The sequence below is a fragment of the Centrocercus urophasianus genome, unplaced genomic scaffold, assembly GCF_019232065.1.
Source record: "Centrocercus urophasianus isolate 14NV4802_14NV808 unplaced genomic scaffold, USGS_Curo_1.0 seq_13, whole genome shotgun sequence".
Classification (NCBI taxonomy): Eukaryota; Metazoa; Chordata; class Aves; order Galliformes; family Phasianidae; genus Centrocercus; species Centrocercus urophasianus.
The window spans coordinates 35,969,804-35,987,129 of NW_024884475.1; the positions used below are offsets into that span (position 1 = coordinate 35,969,804).

Consider the following 17,326-nt stretch of genomic DNA (forward strand, 5'->3'; position numbering starts at 1 on the left):
AAAAAAATCTTATTTGTTCTTACTGCAAAAATATTTGTGGGAAAATCGTTCTCTTTCAGTCTCTACTAAGGACACTCAGGACTTAAATCCTGAGAACTAGCAATTAGGGTTGCAGTGGTGGAACACAACTTTCAGAGGACTGACCTGGCCATAAGCAAAAGCAGACCCCCCAAAAAAACCTACCTCCAAGCCAAGCTTTCGGGACATATTTTCTTCACTTCCTGAGCAGATTAAACCAACTCTAAATGTATGTAATCACAAAATGGGTTGGGTTGGAACGGACCTCAAAGATCATCTAGTTCCAACCCCCAGCCATGATGGGCTGGTCACCCCCTACCAGCTCAGGCTGCCCATGGCCCCATCCAGCCTGGCCTTGAACACCTCCAGGGATGGGGCATCCACAACCTTTCTGGTTAGCCTGATCCAGCACCTCATCAGCCTCTCTGTGAAAAACTTCCTCCAGTATGTAACCTAAATCTCTCCTCCTTTAGTTTTGAACCATGTTCCCTTGTCCTATCACTATCTCACTATGCATAAAGTTCATTTCCCTCCTCTTTATAATCCAGCCTCTTCAAACTGTATTACTTTTGTAGAGCCACAGCATGGAGGAAGAAAAAAAAACAAATGTAATGTCAGGATATTTGGGTGTAATTTGAGAGCTAGACTTCCACAGTAGGCAATTACACTTTTGCACAGGGAACAGAACCACGATATTTCATTTCAATCATGGAACGTTCTCATTCACTAGAACACATCACATGACTTTTCTCTTATACAGAAAGATATTTCCTTGTACTGACTTCTTTGTTGTTTGTATTAAACCAATACGGTAGCTAGAGTGAGTTCAAAGAAAGAGACTACCCGACAGAAAAGAGTCCCTGCATTTTGTTAGACCACTTGGAAAGGGAATTGTGGCCAGCTAAAGTCACAATGAACAAAAGGAGGGCTTTCTTGGCACACATTTTCATAAGCTGCTCCAAACGCCTGCGGTTTTCAAAGCCTCCCTGCTGCATGGGTGGCACAGCCAGCCCTGGCGACATGGGCACATGAGCTGGCTTTGTGAGCAAAGTCAGCTCCACAGAGCAAGCACACAACCTGGCACTCCTTAGCTTCCCTTCCACTTCTGGTCTGAGGAGATGAGCAGGGCTTTTGGTGCTCACAGGGAAGGACCCACAAAGCCTTGTCAGCACAAATGCATGTAAATCAAGAAGAAAAAATCAGGAGGAAAACAAGGAACCTGGAGAAAGAAAACCAGCCCTTTTCTGTACTGCTAAAAAGTTGCAAAATCCCAGATAGCAGTGCAAGTGGCATTTTTTTCCTTTTTAAGCAACTGTTTGCTAAGCTTCTCAGACAATAAGTTCGGGGGGTGGTGGCACAACCAACAGTTCTCTTTGGAGGCTTTGCTTTCAAGCAGCTACACAAAACCAGCTCTGCCCATCAGTACCCCCCTTTCCTCTAAGCGCACCTCCCTGGAAAACAGCAGCTTCAACTTATTAGGAATTCCACACCTGGCCTAACACGGGACTTGCTTTATCTAAGAGCTCGGATTTATGCCATGCAGAGGGCTGAGTGCACTTAAGGGTGCTTGAGAGAACTGAGAAATTATGGCATTGAAGCAAACACTCACGGTGCAGTTTTAGGAAAAATGCATTATATGATATTTACATAATAGGGGAGAAATTGCTATTATAGCCTCCTCAGAAGCCCTAACAATGTGGGAAGAGTTGAGAAGAGGTTAAGTACAGCGAAGGGAAATGTAACTGAGCAGCACTGAGGGATTTAGGACAGCTGTTAAAACCACTGACCAACACTTTCAGGCTGAGCTGTCAGAACTTCTGTTTTTATTCTGTGCTTGGACAACCAAATGAAGGTGAGAGCTGCTCTCCTTTGTTGCTCCACTTAGCTTACAGAGCTGAGAGAAAAAAACCTCTTGCCTATATGTAGCTTCTTGCAAAGACTGTTCTGCTCGTTGCCCAGGTTGCAGTCACATGCACACCACTTTTCACCTCTCATAACGACTCTGCTGCAAATGGCCACCCTTCACTGCTGGCACAACCCACCTCTCTGGCTGGGTCAGTGCAGTCAGTGTTTCCTTCAAGTGAAATAAAGCAACTCAGAATAAAACTGCTAAAAGGCAAAGGGCAATTTCCAGGGGCAGCTCCAAAGAAAGCAAAAGAGGAGCAGCCTGGCAGCAGTGTGCACTGAGGTAGGCTGCACGCATCTCCGCTGCTCAGCAACAGCGAGAGATGTCTGACCACAGCCTCCTGAGATCAGAGCATGAATAGAGCTGGGAAATCCCCTGTAAAGATGGGGGTTGGCTTTAAGTACTTCTTCTCAGTCAGGAAGCGCACATCAATCTGCTCTGTTTCCTGCAGCTTGCCTGACAGAGTGCTGTTCCTGATACTTCTGCAATTCCTTTTCTCACTCTGCATTCTCCTTCTTAGGCTTAGCAGAGTCTAGGCAAGAGAAGGATTAAGATCCAGCAATGCCAGTGAAAAAGACTGGGAAAGACTCAAACCCTTGCAAATGTTGCTGCTCTGTAATACCCATGTGTTTCAACACCACCATGAAAGTTAGAAAACTATTTCTTCGGACGGGTTTCTCAGTGCACTTACTTCTCCTCTCAGCCTTTAAACCAGAAACTATCCCCCTGTTTATGTGCATTTCAAAAGATCACTAGCCACTTCAGTACTTGGAACAGTATATTTATCATGAATTATGTAAAATGTTAATTAACCATATCTGTGATGTAGATGCATTTTACAGACCATACTGTAAGAGCACACAGATGACCAAAGCGTTTGAATACCTCTCCAAGACATGATTACAAGTACCACAGCACAAGGCAGCTTTGGATGATAACATGAGCTTCCCTTGGTGAGCAGCAGAGGGCACACAGCACATAACTGCCACAGAAAGCAATTCTTCCTCAACTACTTTTGGTATTGCGGAGTTTGCAGACATATCTGTGCACCATTAGCATCTTTATTACGTTACATCACTATCAACATTTCCTAAAGCTGTGTATTTTGTTTTTCATTAATAATGTTTCTTGTAAGGAGAGAAAATAGACAATCCAGTAGAACAACAAACAAACAGAACATTCAAATTTTGGAGATGCATGTTGTGTAAAATCAGTCATCATAGAATCATAAAATCACCAAGGCTGGAAAAGACCTCCAAGATCATTCAGTTCAACTGCCTACCTATCACCAATATTTCCCTACTAAACCATGTCCCTCAGTACCACAACTAAACGTTTCTTGAACACCTCCAGGGACAGTGACTCAACCACCTCCCTGGGCAGCCCATCAGAAATGTTAAAAATACTTTCATGCTGCAGTAGAGGGAGAAGTATATCTCTTCTGGGTATAAAAGCTTTCTGAAATGTAAAAATAGGGAGATAAAAAATATAAAACCTATCCCATTTACATGGCATGTTACGGTTAAAGAAGAAGACAATAATAAGGTATTTTGGTAACTCCTCTCTGTAAATTGTGAGTTACGTGCTCAATTTTCTTTGATGGGAAAATTAAAACATTAAAGATGGAAGCAGCACTGACAGATATAACAAAGCCAGGTGGTGGCTCACTGTAAGTTTTAGCAGCTTACAGGAGAAAAGGAGAGAGCACAACCTTACTCATAATTTCCATGTCATGAACACGTGAAGTAGTAGTCAATATCCTTCCAGGTGTGATCTCCAAAAACAAGAAATTCCTCAGATGTGTTTTCTTCCTTTTGAAAGTTACCATCTCCATGCAGAATTTCGCTGCTAGAGCTGTGTAACAAAGATGTTTTCATTCCCCCTTTGTATTCCCTTACTGTCTTAAAATGTTCTTCTCTTTTTGCTTCATGACGTGTCTTTATGCTATTTTAAATCCAGGACTTAAACGCCTTTTGTGGTTAATTTCTTATAAATTGCTGCATACTTTTTATAGTGACTCAGTTTCTCAGCTGAGAGTCAGAATAAAAATGTGACCGACACATGCTTTGTCTGTGACTGGAACTAAAATTCCTAGCTAGATCAAAGCCATTCAGTCAAATAAACTATTCAATCATATCCTCAAAGAGTTATGCTATGAAGTGCTGGTTATGCATGCACAGTTTTATTAAATTATGGATGTAGTATAGTCAGAGCAAAGTTTTGGCCCAAAACTATACTAAAGTTGGAAAGTTATGGCAGCGGAAAGGAAACATGAGGTGTGGAAATGAACAGCTAATAGAGTCAAGTGCACTTCTTTGTAGTCAAGCTTCTTCTGGTCAAAAGAAGCAGCACAACTCCCCATTAACTCCCATTTCTCTAATGGAGTAGCAGCCATGCCCAGCTCCTGATGGCCTGCTGTATGGTCATTTCATAGATTGCATAGATTCATAGCTAAGAAATATATACTTTATTCAAATAGTTGGGCATGAATCCTGGGATAAGTCCCAGTGTTGCTGCTGATATCTTTTGTGAGCTGTTGTCTCTCCCTGATTTTCACTGGGAAAGACTAGGTAGTATTATTGTCTTTTCCAGCGTTATTATATGCTAATGTTATTAGTATTATTAGTTACTAATGGCTATGTGGAAACGGTGACATAAATACAATGAGTCTTAGGGAACAAACTGCAAAATTCTGAATGGACTGTTTGATTATTTGACCAGAATTATGCGTTCTTTCATTAAATTAACTATATAACTATTTGTAATAATAATTTATAGGTTGGTGTGCTGGGGTCATTCTCCTGTGTTGGCAAAAGCAAAAATAAACACCATAAGCAGTTGTGAGAAAAGTTTTTAAGCCAGGATTTACAGCCAGACACCAACAGCACAGAGCCCTATTTTGACGGGAAATGAATTCCAGAGTGTAGGGGTTAAACACATGCTATATTCCCTTGGGTGGGCATTTCAGACATTTTTGCAACTAAGTCTAGAGAGCTGATCCTTAGAAAGATGTAAACATCTGAATTTGAATTACAAAGGACAAGCTGGTTCTGATAAGTTAAAATTGGCAGCAAATTTCAAGGCAAACAATTTCAACTAATATTTCCCCTATTTTTGATACAGTGCTTAATTTCATTCAGGAAAATACTTTTAGAATTTGGGCAAGGAAAGACCTGCTTACAGAATTTCTGATCTAGCGTGGGTTAGAAATATTTGAAACAAGGATAATGTCAGGCATATATATACTTCTTCACAATGACAGTTTATCCATAGAACTATGCTATTATCTTATGTTCTGCAATTTTGAAAGCTTTTTGTTCTCTTAATTCAGTTTTGTACAACAATTTCTAGGCTTTTTTCCATGCACATATCTTAAGATTTTTATATTAAAATCTTACCCACCCAAGACTAAATGACAAAGAATTGCCAATCTTTGAAGAGAGAAAAATCTTTCGCCAAAAAAACAAGACGACTTTTGCTATAGAACTGGGTGTGTTTTTCATTACTGTTGTTTTTGTTCTCTTTCATAACCTCATGAACTCTTAGAGCTTTAGTAAGCCATGAGCAAACCATGGGTTCTTGAGCTGATAAACAATAGTTACAATGTAGTGCAGCTCCCTAAGAATCAGCCATGCTATTCCAGTACTCAACACCCAGCAAGCAGATCTCCACTTGGAGCTTAGGGCTGGGAATCCAAGCCTCATCTCCTGGGATGGAACTGCACACATTCTGCATTTCTCTTCTCACACACCACCATAAGAGACATCTATTAGACATGAAGCGCTCTGCACCAGTGCAAGCGCGCAGAAAGAACCTGCCTTTGTTGACTGTGAGGATATAAATAAACAAGAAAGAGGGAAAGAAAAGGAACAACAAAATTCATCTGGTATTTCAAAAGTGTAACTGGAAAGCCCGGCACCAGCAGCAGCTGAGCTCCACCTCACAGAACTGTACTGTCTTTAGAGTGAGAGGTCCCAGATGCTGGGAAAAGGGGGCTGGCACTGGTACTTGGGAGCTAAGTACAAGATTATACCTAATCTTGCTCCACTCCCAAGGAGAGAGCTCCACAAGGCAAGCTGTATGATATGGATTATAACGAGTGTGTACACTGAGACTACAGCAGAGAAACCACTTAAACTTTCGCTCAAATGCGATTCAGCCAAAACATCTGCCTGTCACCCCATAAACGTCCCTACACTTCTGTTCCCTTTACGACAAAGGAATGGAGCTTTTAAGGAACATTTAATAGCCAGCAGCTGTTTGGCTGTCAAATGCCACATCTGGAGAAGCTGTGCCATAAATGTGAACAGAAACAATTATTCTTTAATAGTTTTGCTTAATTTTAAGAATTACACAAATCGCAACAACAAAAGAGGTGCATGTTCTCAATGGAAACACATCTGGTTTCTCTGAAAAGAAGCCAAAAAATTGGTCTGGTGATTAACTGAAGCTGCTCACGTAATCTGTCCCTCCTCAATGAAGAGAGAAGCAAAGCTACCGATATGCAGGCACTCCGTATTTTCCAGTGGTTGGCTGTTCCCTTCAACAGATATGGGACATGCGAGAAGGCAACAGCTAAACTGGTTGTATCATTCCCCTTTTACTAGGATCTTCTCCTTGATTACAGTATCAAAGCTGTAATTCAAGTTCTTTACAATGGACAGAATTTGGGAGAAATTCAAACCCCTGGGAAGTCATGGACTGAGTTTCACTAACTTTGTCAGGTTTCACGCGAGCCTCGAGTGACAGAAGACCCCAGGAGAAGCAGCACATGGAGCACTGTCACCCAGACTCCCCTCGCAGGGCTCATGCAGCTGTGTGTGGACCATGGGGGGAAGGGAGAGGGAATTGAAAGGGAATTGAAGTTTTTCTCTGAAAATCACCCGAAGCAGAAAGCTCAGCCAAGTGTGTGCTTTCTGAGTAGATCAACTCCTTACTCTGCTGAAACTCACACCTGCAGAAAGCTGGTGGGAGACAGCAGGAAAGCGTTGAAAGAGTCAAAAACTAAGAGTTAACAACAAAAAGGGAGAAAAATCTACAGCAGAGCAAAAATTAATGTTTTCAGTGCTCTCTTTCTATGAAGACCAATAGCAGGAAAAGCTGGAGCCCCTGTTAGGGCACATTCCTGGCCTCAGCAGGCACCTTTTTGAAACAGTTACCCTCCAGCAGTACTTTCTGCACTGCCTGCTTGCTCCTTTAACTGGTGTTTTGCACCTCTGCTCTCTCTCTTCCTCAATCAGGCATCACTGCAAGCCAATCAAGACCTACGCACTGCCTGTTCTGCCTCGTAGCTCACCCCCAGTCAGGATGTAGATGCATCAACCAAAACCCTCACTAATCAGGGCACCTTTGGAGCAAAACAAGCCCAGGATTCATTTGGGTCAGTTTCTCCCCCATAGATCTTATGTATTTCCTATTGTCTACTAACAATGCAAGCAAAATAAACAGAGCACCACTTGGAATTTCAGCAGGAAATTAACTTACAGTAGCTGAGGAGGATAATCAGCTCTGTTGACTCAAGTCAACTTCTTGCCTGTGGTAGCTGTTAGGCAGCCCAATGAAACACAGAGGAAGCTCACTGCACAGCTGTCTGTGTCACAGATCCAGTGCTTGAACTGCCAGCACCTGGCATCTGCTTTCACCAGGGATGCCACTGTCTGAAAGGAATCTGACACATCCCTGCCATCGCAGATGGATTAGAGTCAAACTACATTAGCAGTAGCACACAGTGTCTTCAGCAAATGGGAAATCCCAAGCAATTTCAAAATCCACTTATTTCACAAACTAACTTGAAGAAAAAGCGTTTTTTTCCAGAAGAAAAGATGGATACAGGACTATGTATTTCCTAAACGTTACAAAAACATCTACACTTTCCTTTCATTTTGTTTATTTTCCTCTCTCACACTTGCATGTTACGATTAAATGGTAGCTTTAAAAGGTATTAACCATCCTCAACTACCTGAAATATTTATTGCCATCATTATTGTCAGAGCTTGTCTTACGGGTTACAGCTATTCATTTAAATTCTCAGCACTATTTGTTTTCTTTAATCTCCTAATGACTCACTGAATCTTAGAAATGGGTTGTCATCATCACAGCCTCACTCTTAACCATACTGTGACCTCCTTATCTGAATGAAGTATCTCTCCATCCTACCGTACAACCTCTTTTCCTGCTATTATCAGTAGAACTAGTTTTACTTCACAAAGAAGCAAGCAGACCCAAGAAGCCACAAAATCTCTGTAGTCAGAAATACTAAAAACTTGCCTAGATAGGCTCTAAGCCATCTGATCAGACTAAACCCACTGGTCCAGACAATATTCAAGTCATTTCCAACCTACACTATTGTATGATTCTTTCAGTACATAATATGCCCATGTTTTACTCGTTTAAACAGAAATGACACAGATCTCCACTGGACAGATTAACGTGGGAAAAAATTATTGTATTAGGCTGAGTTTCTGAAAGAAAAATAGACTGACAAATGCAGGAAAAGCTTGATTATACAGTTCTAGTAGCATAATACAAATGACAAAAAGTAAAAAATAAAAATGAAATAAAAGGAGAAGTTTCTCCACAAGAAAAATAAAGATATGAAACTGGTCATACCTTTCCATCTCAACATGCTGATGGGAACACAATTCTAGAAGATTCTCTGCCTCTTTATTCTTCCTTTTGAACTTTTCACAGTGAATCTATTAGGGAGAAGGAAAAAAAAAAAAAAAAAAAAAAAAAAAGAGTGTATTCAGAGTGGAAATAAATAGATTAATAATCTCAGAAGAAATTCAACTGTCCAATCACAAGACAACATAATCGTGCATTGTCTGCATTCCTGTTTTCTCTTTCCATCCCGTAAAGGGCTGACGTAGGCCAGGAATCTACTTCCTCCTAGCTCACCATTATAATCTCTTAAATCCATCATTGTAACAGGAGCAGTTTTGCAACAGCAGAAGCAACAGCATTCTCTAGCCGTGGTAGCGGGTATCTCCCAAGAAGCAAAGCTGCCAGTACTCACGCAAATATTGGAAATGATGGGAAAGGTACTTTTGTGACTATTATTATTCATCCTAAAGTAATCAATTGTTTTAAATGCTTGGAGTTCATGTATATCCTCAGATTAACCAGAAAATGAACATTTCACGGAAGTATAAAGTAAAACTACTACTCTCAAGCTTAAGAGGATGAGTAGGGGCCTAATATAAATAACTTGGAAAGAAAAGAGTAGGAGCCTTGCTTAAGTTAATGTACACAAATGCACTGTTCACAAACTATACAAGCTTCCATAAGCTTCCCTCTGGTCAGGGCTAGCTGCTGTCTAGCATTGTATTGGAAATACAATTCTCATTGGAAATGAGAAGAAAAAACATTGTTCCCAGAGGAAAGGACAGATATTGGAAGTACAATCACCTCTCCATTACAAATGAGAGAACAGATAGTACAGAGGGACCAAGTCATGCCACCTCATCCCTAGAAGTCATCCCAGTGCCTGTACTGCAGGCCAACATCATCCCAGAATATGTTTCTTCATGGTATGTGGGACACCTCTATTTCACCAGGAAAGGAGTTCATGAGTCTTATTCTTTTCTTTAGGAGAAAGTGACAGAAGAATAGCATTATTGTAGTTGTAATTGGAATACTAGGGGATTAGATTTTATCTTGGCTCTATGACCACCAGAGGTCCCTTCCAACGCCTGCAAATCTATGACTATAATACTTGGCATTTAGGTGTTTAATAAGATACCAATTTTGAAAAAATGTTGACCTGGAATAAACAGTCCCAACAAAAAGTAAAATGAACATGCACAAACAAACAAACAAACTAGTGCCATAATTCAAACTACCATTCCTTCCTTAATTCATTCTATGGACTTAGATATTTCAAGTCTCAGATCCACATGCAAAGTTAGACACAGTAGGACAGCCCACATACTAAAGAAATATGCCATGTTAAAGGGATAAAAGTTAAAAGTTACTGACCAATTGGTAAAATGTATGCAGCAGAAAGTAAAGCATGTTTGGGGGTGTGGGCAGAAGGAATGAAGAAGAAAGAAAAAGATTGTTGCATGATTTTGCAGTGACAGACCTGTTCATCTAAACAGCAGAGGCTCTGGCACAAAAGCAGCAGACAGTTCGATACTGCTAAGAGCAGCGTGATCTACACTGCAGATCATGGCCAGGCTGCTGCCAACCAAGCAACAGTGCAGCGTGGCCACCTGCTTTGATCTGTTTCCCTTGATCTCCAAATGAATGGATGACTGTGTTGATGCAGGGTAATGTCTTTGCCTTTCATTTCTCATGGCTTTTTGATATTACCAGTTGCCAGTAGTGTCAGTATGTCAGTTCTGAATGGCTTTTAATTTTTTTTTTTTTAAATCATTTTGGTTCTTCTTGACAAAATGAGTCCAATCCGTGTTGGCAGCACTAATTGTCCTACATCTAAATCTACAGTTATATGTCTGAGCAAGAGTCATCTGGACAATTGCACAAAACATGCACATTTTTGTTGCGAAAGGAACTAGAAGCTTTTTCAATGATACTTTAATGCTGTAAGGCTTTTAGTAGATCAGACAAATTGAAGTTGAGTTGGATAAAAATTCATCTACTTCAAAGAATTAAGGCTCTGTAGAAATAGGGGGTTATAATTGTCATGGCAAGGATTGCTCGGAATTACATAAATTTTCTGCTTTCTGTCAAGGCTATTAAAAAATAAATAGGAACACGATGAAGAAAAAGAGGATCATTTTTCTCACATATTTGTGTTCTAGCTGTAATTGAAAATGTTTAGTAAAAAGCATGCAAAAGTTTATCAGCCCTCCAATAATAACTCAAGACCTAAGTACTTCCTTAATATACCTGAACAGGCTGTAAGAGACTTTTTTGTTTGGAGTACTAACATCCATTAACAAGGAAGATTTCCATGTGTAAAATGCACTTTGAGAGAAAAAGCTCCCCAAAGAGGGACAAGACTCACTAATTCTTGTAAAATATTAATTATAAAAATAATAACAGCCACCCAGGCATTTATCAATCTAGGATTTCAAACCGTTAATTGAAATTCCTTTCACAAACATCTGTATTTTTGCTTTGCCTCCTGCCACATTCTCTTTTGCCCTCCAAGCCTACCACTATCTTAAGAGCATCCTATTTTCCTGAACCTTTCCTCATTTTCCCCAAACACGTGCCGTAACTAACTTATTCTTCTGTTGTACCAAAGCAGCATTTTGTGGGGATGCAATGCAAGATGGCTCCCAGAAATGGACTGGCTGAAAGGAGGCAGAGAAGGGAAAGGGATTTTGTGTTCCCTCTGCACACCTTGTCTGGGTTGGCTCACTGATTCAGTTATAGAAAACACCACCATAAACTGGCACTGTCACAGTGCTGCAGGGAGCAGAAAACACACACACACACAAAAATAAACAGAAGCACATGCTAGCAAATTACACATGGGGAACAAACTGATGGATATGTTACCTTCTCACTGATTTTTACTTTTTGTACTGTAGAAGACCTAGGGCTAGCTGTCATAGACAGACTAAGCAAAATCACCACCTTTAAGTAATACCCAGATTGCAAAATAGCTCCAAAACAAAATGGAACATATGTAATCACAAACAAGCCCACAGATAAACAACTGTCAGGTTACACATTATCAGTGCAAGGCTGCTGTGTGGGAGGAGTAGGGGGGAAAGAAATAGATTGTTACTGTAAACGTGATCAAAATGGCAGAGCAACCAGAGGGAAAAAAAGTCCAACAAAATTTCATGAAAGACATCCAAACTGAAACTAATCTAAAAAAGGAATAAAGCCTTCAAATTTGTTTGTTTGCCCTGTAGCTCTGAAGAAGTAAAATATGAAATAATATTTCTGCAATGCCTTCCTCCCTGGATTGCTCCAGGTTTAATACTTGTCAACAGCAGTAATGTTCAGTGCAGCCAGCCCCGAACCAGACGCTGTATGTCTTTCTGCTTCTGTATCCGCTGCTGAAAATGCAGCTTCAGCCATACAAGCACAGCATAAAAAGCCCCAACATCTCCCAGTCCTCTTTCCTCCTTCCTGGTTATTCCCTTGTAAAGTACTGAAAATTCAATATTAGACAGCTTATAACTAAAAAAAAAAATAAATCTGATGCTTCATCTATGTCAAAAATGACAAGTTCCTAGGTTTCTCAGCTCTGTTTTGCCCAGCTTGATTCTGATACGATGAAGCTGGTACCTGCAATATGTGATGCAGGAAAATTTAATTGTTAAATGTGATCTCACCATTAAGTGCAGTTATTCTTGGTTAGGGTAACACAGCATAAGAATGGTAAATATGCAAAATACCCTAATTTGTAGATGCTGTCCCACAAATCCATGATAGCCAGAACTTAGTAAGTAGCCTATTTACATTTCCTGAAATAATCACAAATGATTCAGTAAATAAAATAAAGTAAAACCCCAAACAGTAGAAAGATAAATTAAAACCCTAAACAGCAGAAAGCCGTTGCAGTGGACCTGACTGAGGAATGAAGCAATTAAAGGCTGACTATGCTATTTCTACCCAGAAATAAATGTCTGGATTTCAGCATCAAGTCAGTGTGATTCTGGAGAAGCTCTGCACTGTAAGCTGTTTAGCACTTGTCCAGGAAATAAAACACACAGCTTAGTCTTTGCATTGGCTTTCTCATACGTGATATGGGGCGATGACTTTGCACTGATAGGCAGTATCTGCTGTTTAGTTATTTGGTCTTACGAGTACTGGCTTTCCACATCAGGAGGTCTGAAAATGTTTCCACTGCCATACGCACGAATGAGTTGAAGCGGGGAGTACAGATTGCTGTTTCTAAGTACATGACTTGGCTAAAATAAATAAATAAAAATAATAAAAAACATATCAATGTATCACTTTTACAGTGCGTTAAAAGAGAAGAAAAACTGTTAGACGTGTTTATTTGTTTGAAAACTGGTCCATTTTACTATTTCCAAACATTTTCAGATTTAAATGCAGTTTCTCAAGGTCTTTAAAGTGAGAAAAACATTCCCAGGTGAACATAAACCACACCAAGCAGAAATCAAGGCACAAAAGCTACCAAAACCAGACAGTGTCTTGCCCAGGGTGTGTGCATCTGCACAGATGAATCTGAAGCACAGAATATTATTTGAAAGGCTTCAAAAGATACATTCCATGCTAAGAATATTATGACTATGCTTCTAATGTGCAAGAGCCACCTAAGAAGTGACCAGTAGAAGTCAAACATCACCAAGCTGCCATAGCCATACACAATATGCCTCAAAATGACCTCAGTGTTTTCTTAAAATTCTGCAAAGTCATTCTCTGTTTCCCTACCCTCATTGGAAGCCATAAAAGTAAAAAAAAAAAAAAAAAACAAACAAACAAAACACCAAACTAATTTGTAATTATTATAAGGTTGGGAGATTGGTGAAGGGGGTGGGCAGCTGAGCTTTTTCGATTTGGAGAGTTTTACAACACACTTGGAAAGTGCTAGAAGATGTATGGCAACTGCAACCCAAAACATCACAAATTTTTCTGTGTTTCAAGACAAAATTTAACTTCCATTTATTTAAGACTCTCTGATATTTATATGCAACCTGTCACTGATTTTCAGACACCACTCCTCATGTTTAATGCTGTTAGATCATTTCTAGAAAATGGTAGGTTTGTTTAATGTAAGCCTGTCACTGCACAGCAGAGTTGGTGGCTGTCAATGATACTCTGAAGATACTTACTGTAGTCAAAGTCTATGGAGGCAAATTGTTGTTAAAAGAATAAGGTTTAATTCCAAAAATATACTGTTGAAATAAAATAAAGTCTTCAACAATAAATATATTTGATTTGTTTAAAAGTTTTTGTTTTGTTTTTTTAGTCAAGAAACCATAGATAAGTCAAACAAAAATCTGCCAAACAGACAGTTCTTTGGAAGAACATTTATAAACGAAGCATCCTTCCCACAAGAGCACATTGTGAAGGCTTTCCAGTTGCTCTCAGTATCTCTATCTAAATTCAATTAGCATGACAATTTACTTGTGGGTGGGCAGGATGGGACAGAACTACTGTTTGTTAAATGTCAGCTTTAAACAGTGCAGTGAAAAAATAGATTTTTTTGTGAATACTAATCACTAAAGTAGAGACAGCACTCATTACAAAGCATACAGAGCTAGAAAGGAAGTGTGCTGTAAGGTAAAAGCAAAATTAAGTACATATTTTATATAAATGGCTTTGTTTTTTTCCTGAAGGATTTCCAATGGAGATCTCACTACAGTGCAACCGTAACGTTAAGAAAGGAGAAAGAAACAATGGAACTTCCTTGTGCAATTCATGCCAAGAAGAAAAATATTTAAGATCTATTAAGCCCAATGACTTTGGAAATTGTACTCTGGAGTACAAATAGGTAACTTGCCATAGTAACAGAAAGGAGATCACTCCAAGGGCAGGGCCCATGTGACTGGGAAGGAGTTTATGATAAAAGCATTCTAGATAGAGGCAGACCTACCCACAAAAAAGATGTACAGCTGTGGGAGCAAAAGTTTAATGTTGAGAAGGTTAAAAAAAAATCTGATTTGGATTAGGAGTTCAGCTCCAATATATTTAAATTTTGTATTTTCCAAGTAAGCTTCAAAATATCAGGACAAAATAATGAGAAAGGAGAGGAGTACATAGTAAGATACGAACAATCTGAAAAAAACAGTCGCCCAAAAAAGCTCAGTGTTTCTTAGCTGGAAGGAGAACCAGTGCTGAGCAACTCAGAAACCCATGAAACGCATGTTGCCTTGGGTACACTCAGTGTACCCACCCTCCTGAAAACTGCTGTTGCTACTAGAAATTAGGACTTTGCTAGTAGTACATCTTGGCATAATGCAGATCCAGCAGCAAGTCTAGGAAAGATGGCCCTTTAAGAAAATCTCTTTCCCCGGGCATCTTAGTGGGGTACTGTGAGTATTTTCATGTTATCACAGGTGTATCTACAACTTCTACTTTATTTCAAAATGGGGGAACAAGAGCAGGGAGTTTCCTACAGCTGCCCCAGTGCAAGGACTGTGCAGGTCCTCTGGTAGCGAGCACCTTTGGCTCTGAAAACAAAAGGGCTAATTCTCACTGCAGCAGATAGAAGTGCTGCAGCTTTGCCTTTTGTCAGACAAGTAGTTAAAACATTTTTGCTTTCTTCTCTCCCTATACATATCTCGTCTCCTAGTGCCTCCTGCTTATGCTTGTTAACCCCAAATTTACCACTTGAAATTTCTAGCTATGTAGATACAAACATTCCTTTTTCAGGGCTGGAATGCTTCCAAGCCAGGGACACGGACCACTCTCAAAGGCTACACATGATGGAAAAAACAATAGCAAATCTGGATAAAGGCCCTCCTCTATCTAGTCACAAATCCAACCACAGGAATGCTCTGCCTGCTCAACAAGTCTCAGCAGTAGTGCAGGGTTACTGCACAGACATATCATGGTCTACAGATCTTGTAAAAGGTGCAAAGGTTTCAGCAGAAATGCTACCCAAGGAAGTCCAGGTGCAACCAACAGACATGCACTGAATCTTCGTATCATTAGATTTACTTAAACGTTTGACATAGCCCTAATCCTCTACCTGGCAATAATCCTTTACCTTTCACTGTCCATCTTCGTGCAGAAAAAGTGTAGAAGCTCTGCTATAACAGGGTATAAATGTTCATAAATTACATGATTTATACACAATAATTATTAAAAAATTAAGATGTAATTAAAAAAAAAAAAAAAGCTATTAAGACATCAGGCTTGGGATTTGAGATCTTTTTGGCAAATGAAAAGGGCAAAGAGGCACATGACTTCACCCTGAGGCTAGACAGAGACCTAGAGATGACAGCTTCAAACGCAACAGTTACTCACCATTTTAGGCAAGGTGCTCATCTCTGTGCTGCTGGGCTGGTATGCACTTGTCTCAATCAAGGCTCTCTGAATCAAATAAGAACTAAGTGGTTTGGAAGCAAATATATACCTATCTCAAGATTTAACCTACACACCAGGCTTAGGGAAACCCCTTTCTTAAAGTCACTGTAGCGTTTAGGACACACTCATCTCTCACGAATAAACACAGCCCACGCAGATCTACTTGAAAGCACTGCTTATCAGAGACCACAGAGGATTCCCTCTCACTCTTCTAATGGCCATGGAACACAATGGCACACCCACTCACCAGCAAGAGGTGCGTGATGGGAAAAGTGGTGGTCGAGCATGGTGGAAAAGTTGTATCAACTCAAAGGGTACGAAACGCAAGTTTTAATCTAGAAGTAGAATAATTTACTGTAAGGAGTAGATAGGTCAGGGAACCATTTCTAGGAATGCTTTTTAATTAGAATTTGTTTTAAAGGTTTCCCTACAGAAATAGCACTCAGCCCAACCTGTCAAAGTCCCTTCATCAGAAGTGACTTTCAGTGCTCTACCCAGGCAAGAAATATCACGTTATCGTTTCGGATTTTCTTTTTGAGGAAGGGGGCGTACAGAGGAGGAGTCTGCAGAAACATCTTCCCCTTCACCCAGACAAGAAGTGATGCAGCAGTTTCAGGACACACTGTTCATCTCAGGCTGCAGTCCACTGCACATAATAGCTCGTTAATCAAGTTTCGCAGTCAATAAAAGTTAACGCTGTCATTATGTTACTTACTACGAATCTCATTTCTAGGCACATTAAGATCTTTCAGCCTGACTCTTGTATTGGTTTCAGTTTTGATAACAACAAAACCTGCGCAGCTTTCCACCAAGGAGAAGCAGCAGTTCAGACATGTTTATGAAGCTCCTGTTGTCTTCTGTACTGGAAATACCAGTGATTCAGGTGCCCTGGAAATATTTTCATGCTCCTAGTAGAAATATCAGAGCTGCTCAGTAGAGCAGGGTAGATCTTTTTTTGTCACACCATTTTAGCCTCTGCCTCTCACACTCACACAGTAATCATCTGCAAATTCACATCTAATTCACTGTGGTTTTGTTTAAACCAAACTATTCTGGAAACACTTGCAATAATAGCACAGAAGGCAACAGGCCAGGGTCAGGATGTAGGAGACCAAGGCTCAAATGTCTCTCCTGCCTGAAGGGAGCTTAACTGTGTTTGTATCTCCAGGACAAGCATTTCACTGCTGGATTTGCATGGTGATTTCTCCAGTCTTTTGCAATACATATCTATTCCACTGCATATTAAGTATTTACTCTCTTTTTGTTAAAGAAAACATTAATGACTTCAGCTTGATGGTTCAAACTATTACCTATGGAGCTCAGAATTACTGTCTGCCTGATTAAAATGAATAAAAGGCACAAACATCATCTCCTTTTCAGAACAACGCTTTGTATTCACTCAGCTCTACATCAGACCCCTTACAATCTCTAGTTCTGATCTCTTGTTTAGTCCTGTCTAAGTGCTAATAAAAAAGC

At 40.0% G+C, this 17,326-nt stretch overlaps 1 protein-coding gene and 1 long non-coding RNA gene across 7 annotated transcripts in view; one reads left to right on the forward strand and one right to left on the reverse strand.

Annotated features, from left to right (window-relative positions):
• LOC122156872 overlaps positions 1-13,688 on the forward strand; it is a 26,273-nt gene extending 12,585 nt beyond the window's left edge. The window contains exons 2-3 of the long non-coding RNA XR_006167683.1: positions 8,855-8,964; positions 10,000-13,688. This is a non-coding gene — a long non-coding RNA (uncharacterized LOC122156872). The remainder of the gene's footprint in view (positions 1-8,854; positions 8,965-9,999) is intronic.
• Positions 1-17,326, reverse strand: part of TNIP3 (TNFAIP3 interacting protein 3) — a 63,940-nt gene that overhangs the window by 36,771 nt on the left and 9,843 nt on the right. For 2 of the 6 annotated variants that reach the window (XM_042812096.1, XM_042812097.1), the window contains exon 1: positions 184-483. Coding sequence is in view for 4 of the 6 variants with exons in the window: in XM_042812092.1 (XP_042668026.1) it covers positions 8,534-8,619; positions 15,791-15,811 (107 nt within the window). In the remaining 2 variants the exon portion in view is untranslated. Of the gene's footprint in view, positions 1-183; positions 484-8,533; positions 8,620-15,790; positions 15,913-17,326 lie in introns of those variants that run through there. The other 4 variants (XM_042812092.1, XM_042812093.1, XM_042812095.1 and 1 more) reach the window with 4 other exon arrangements.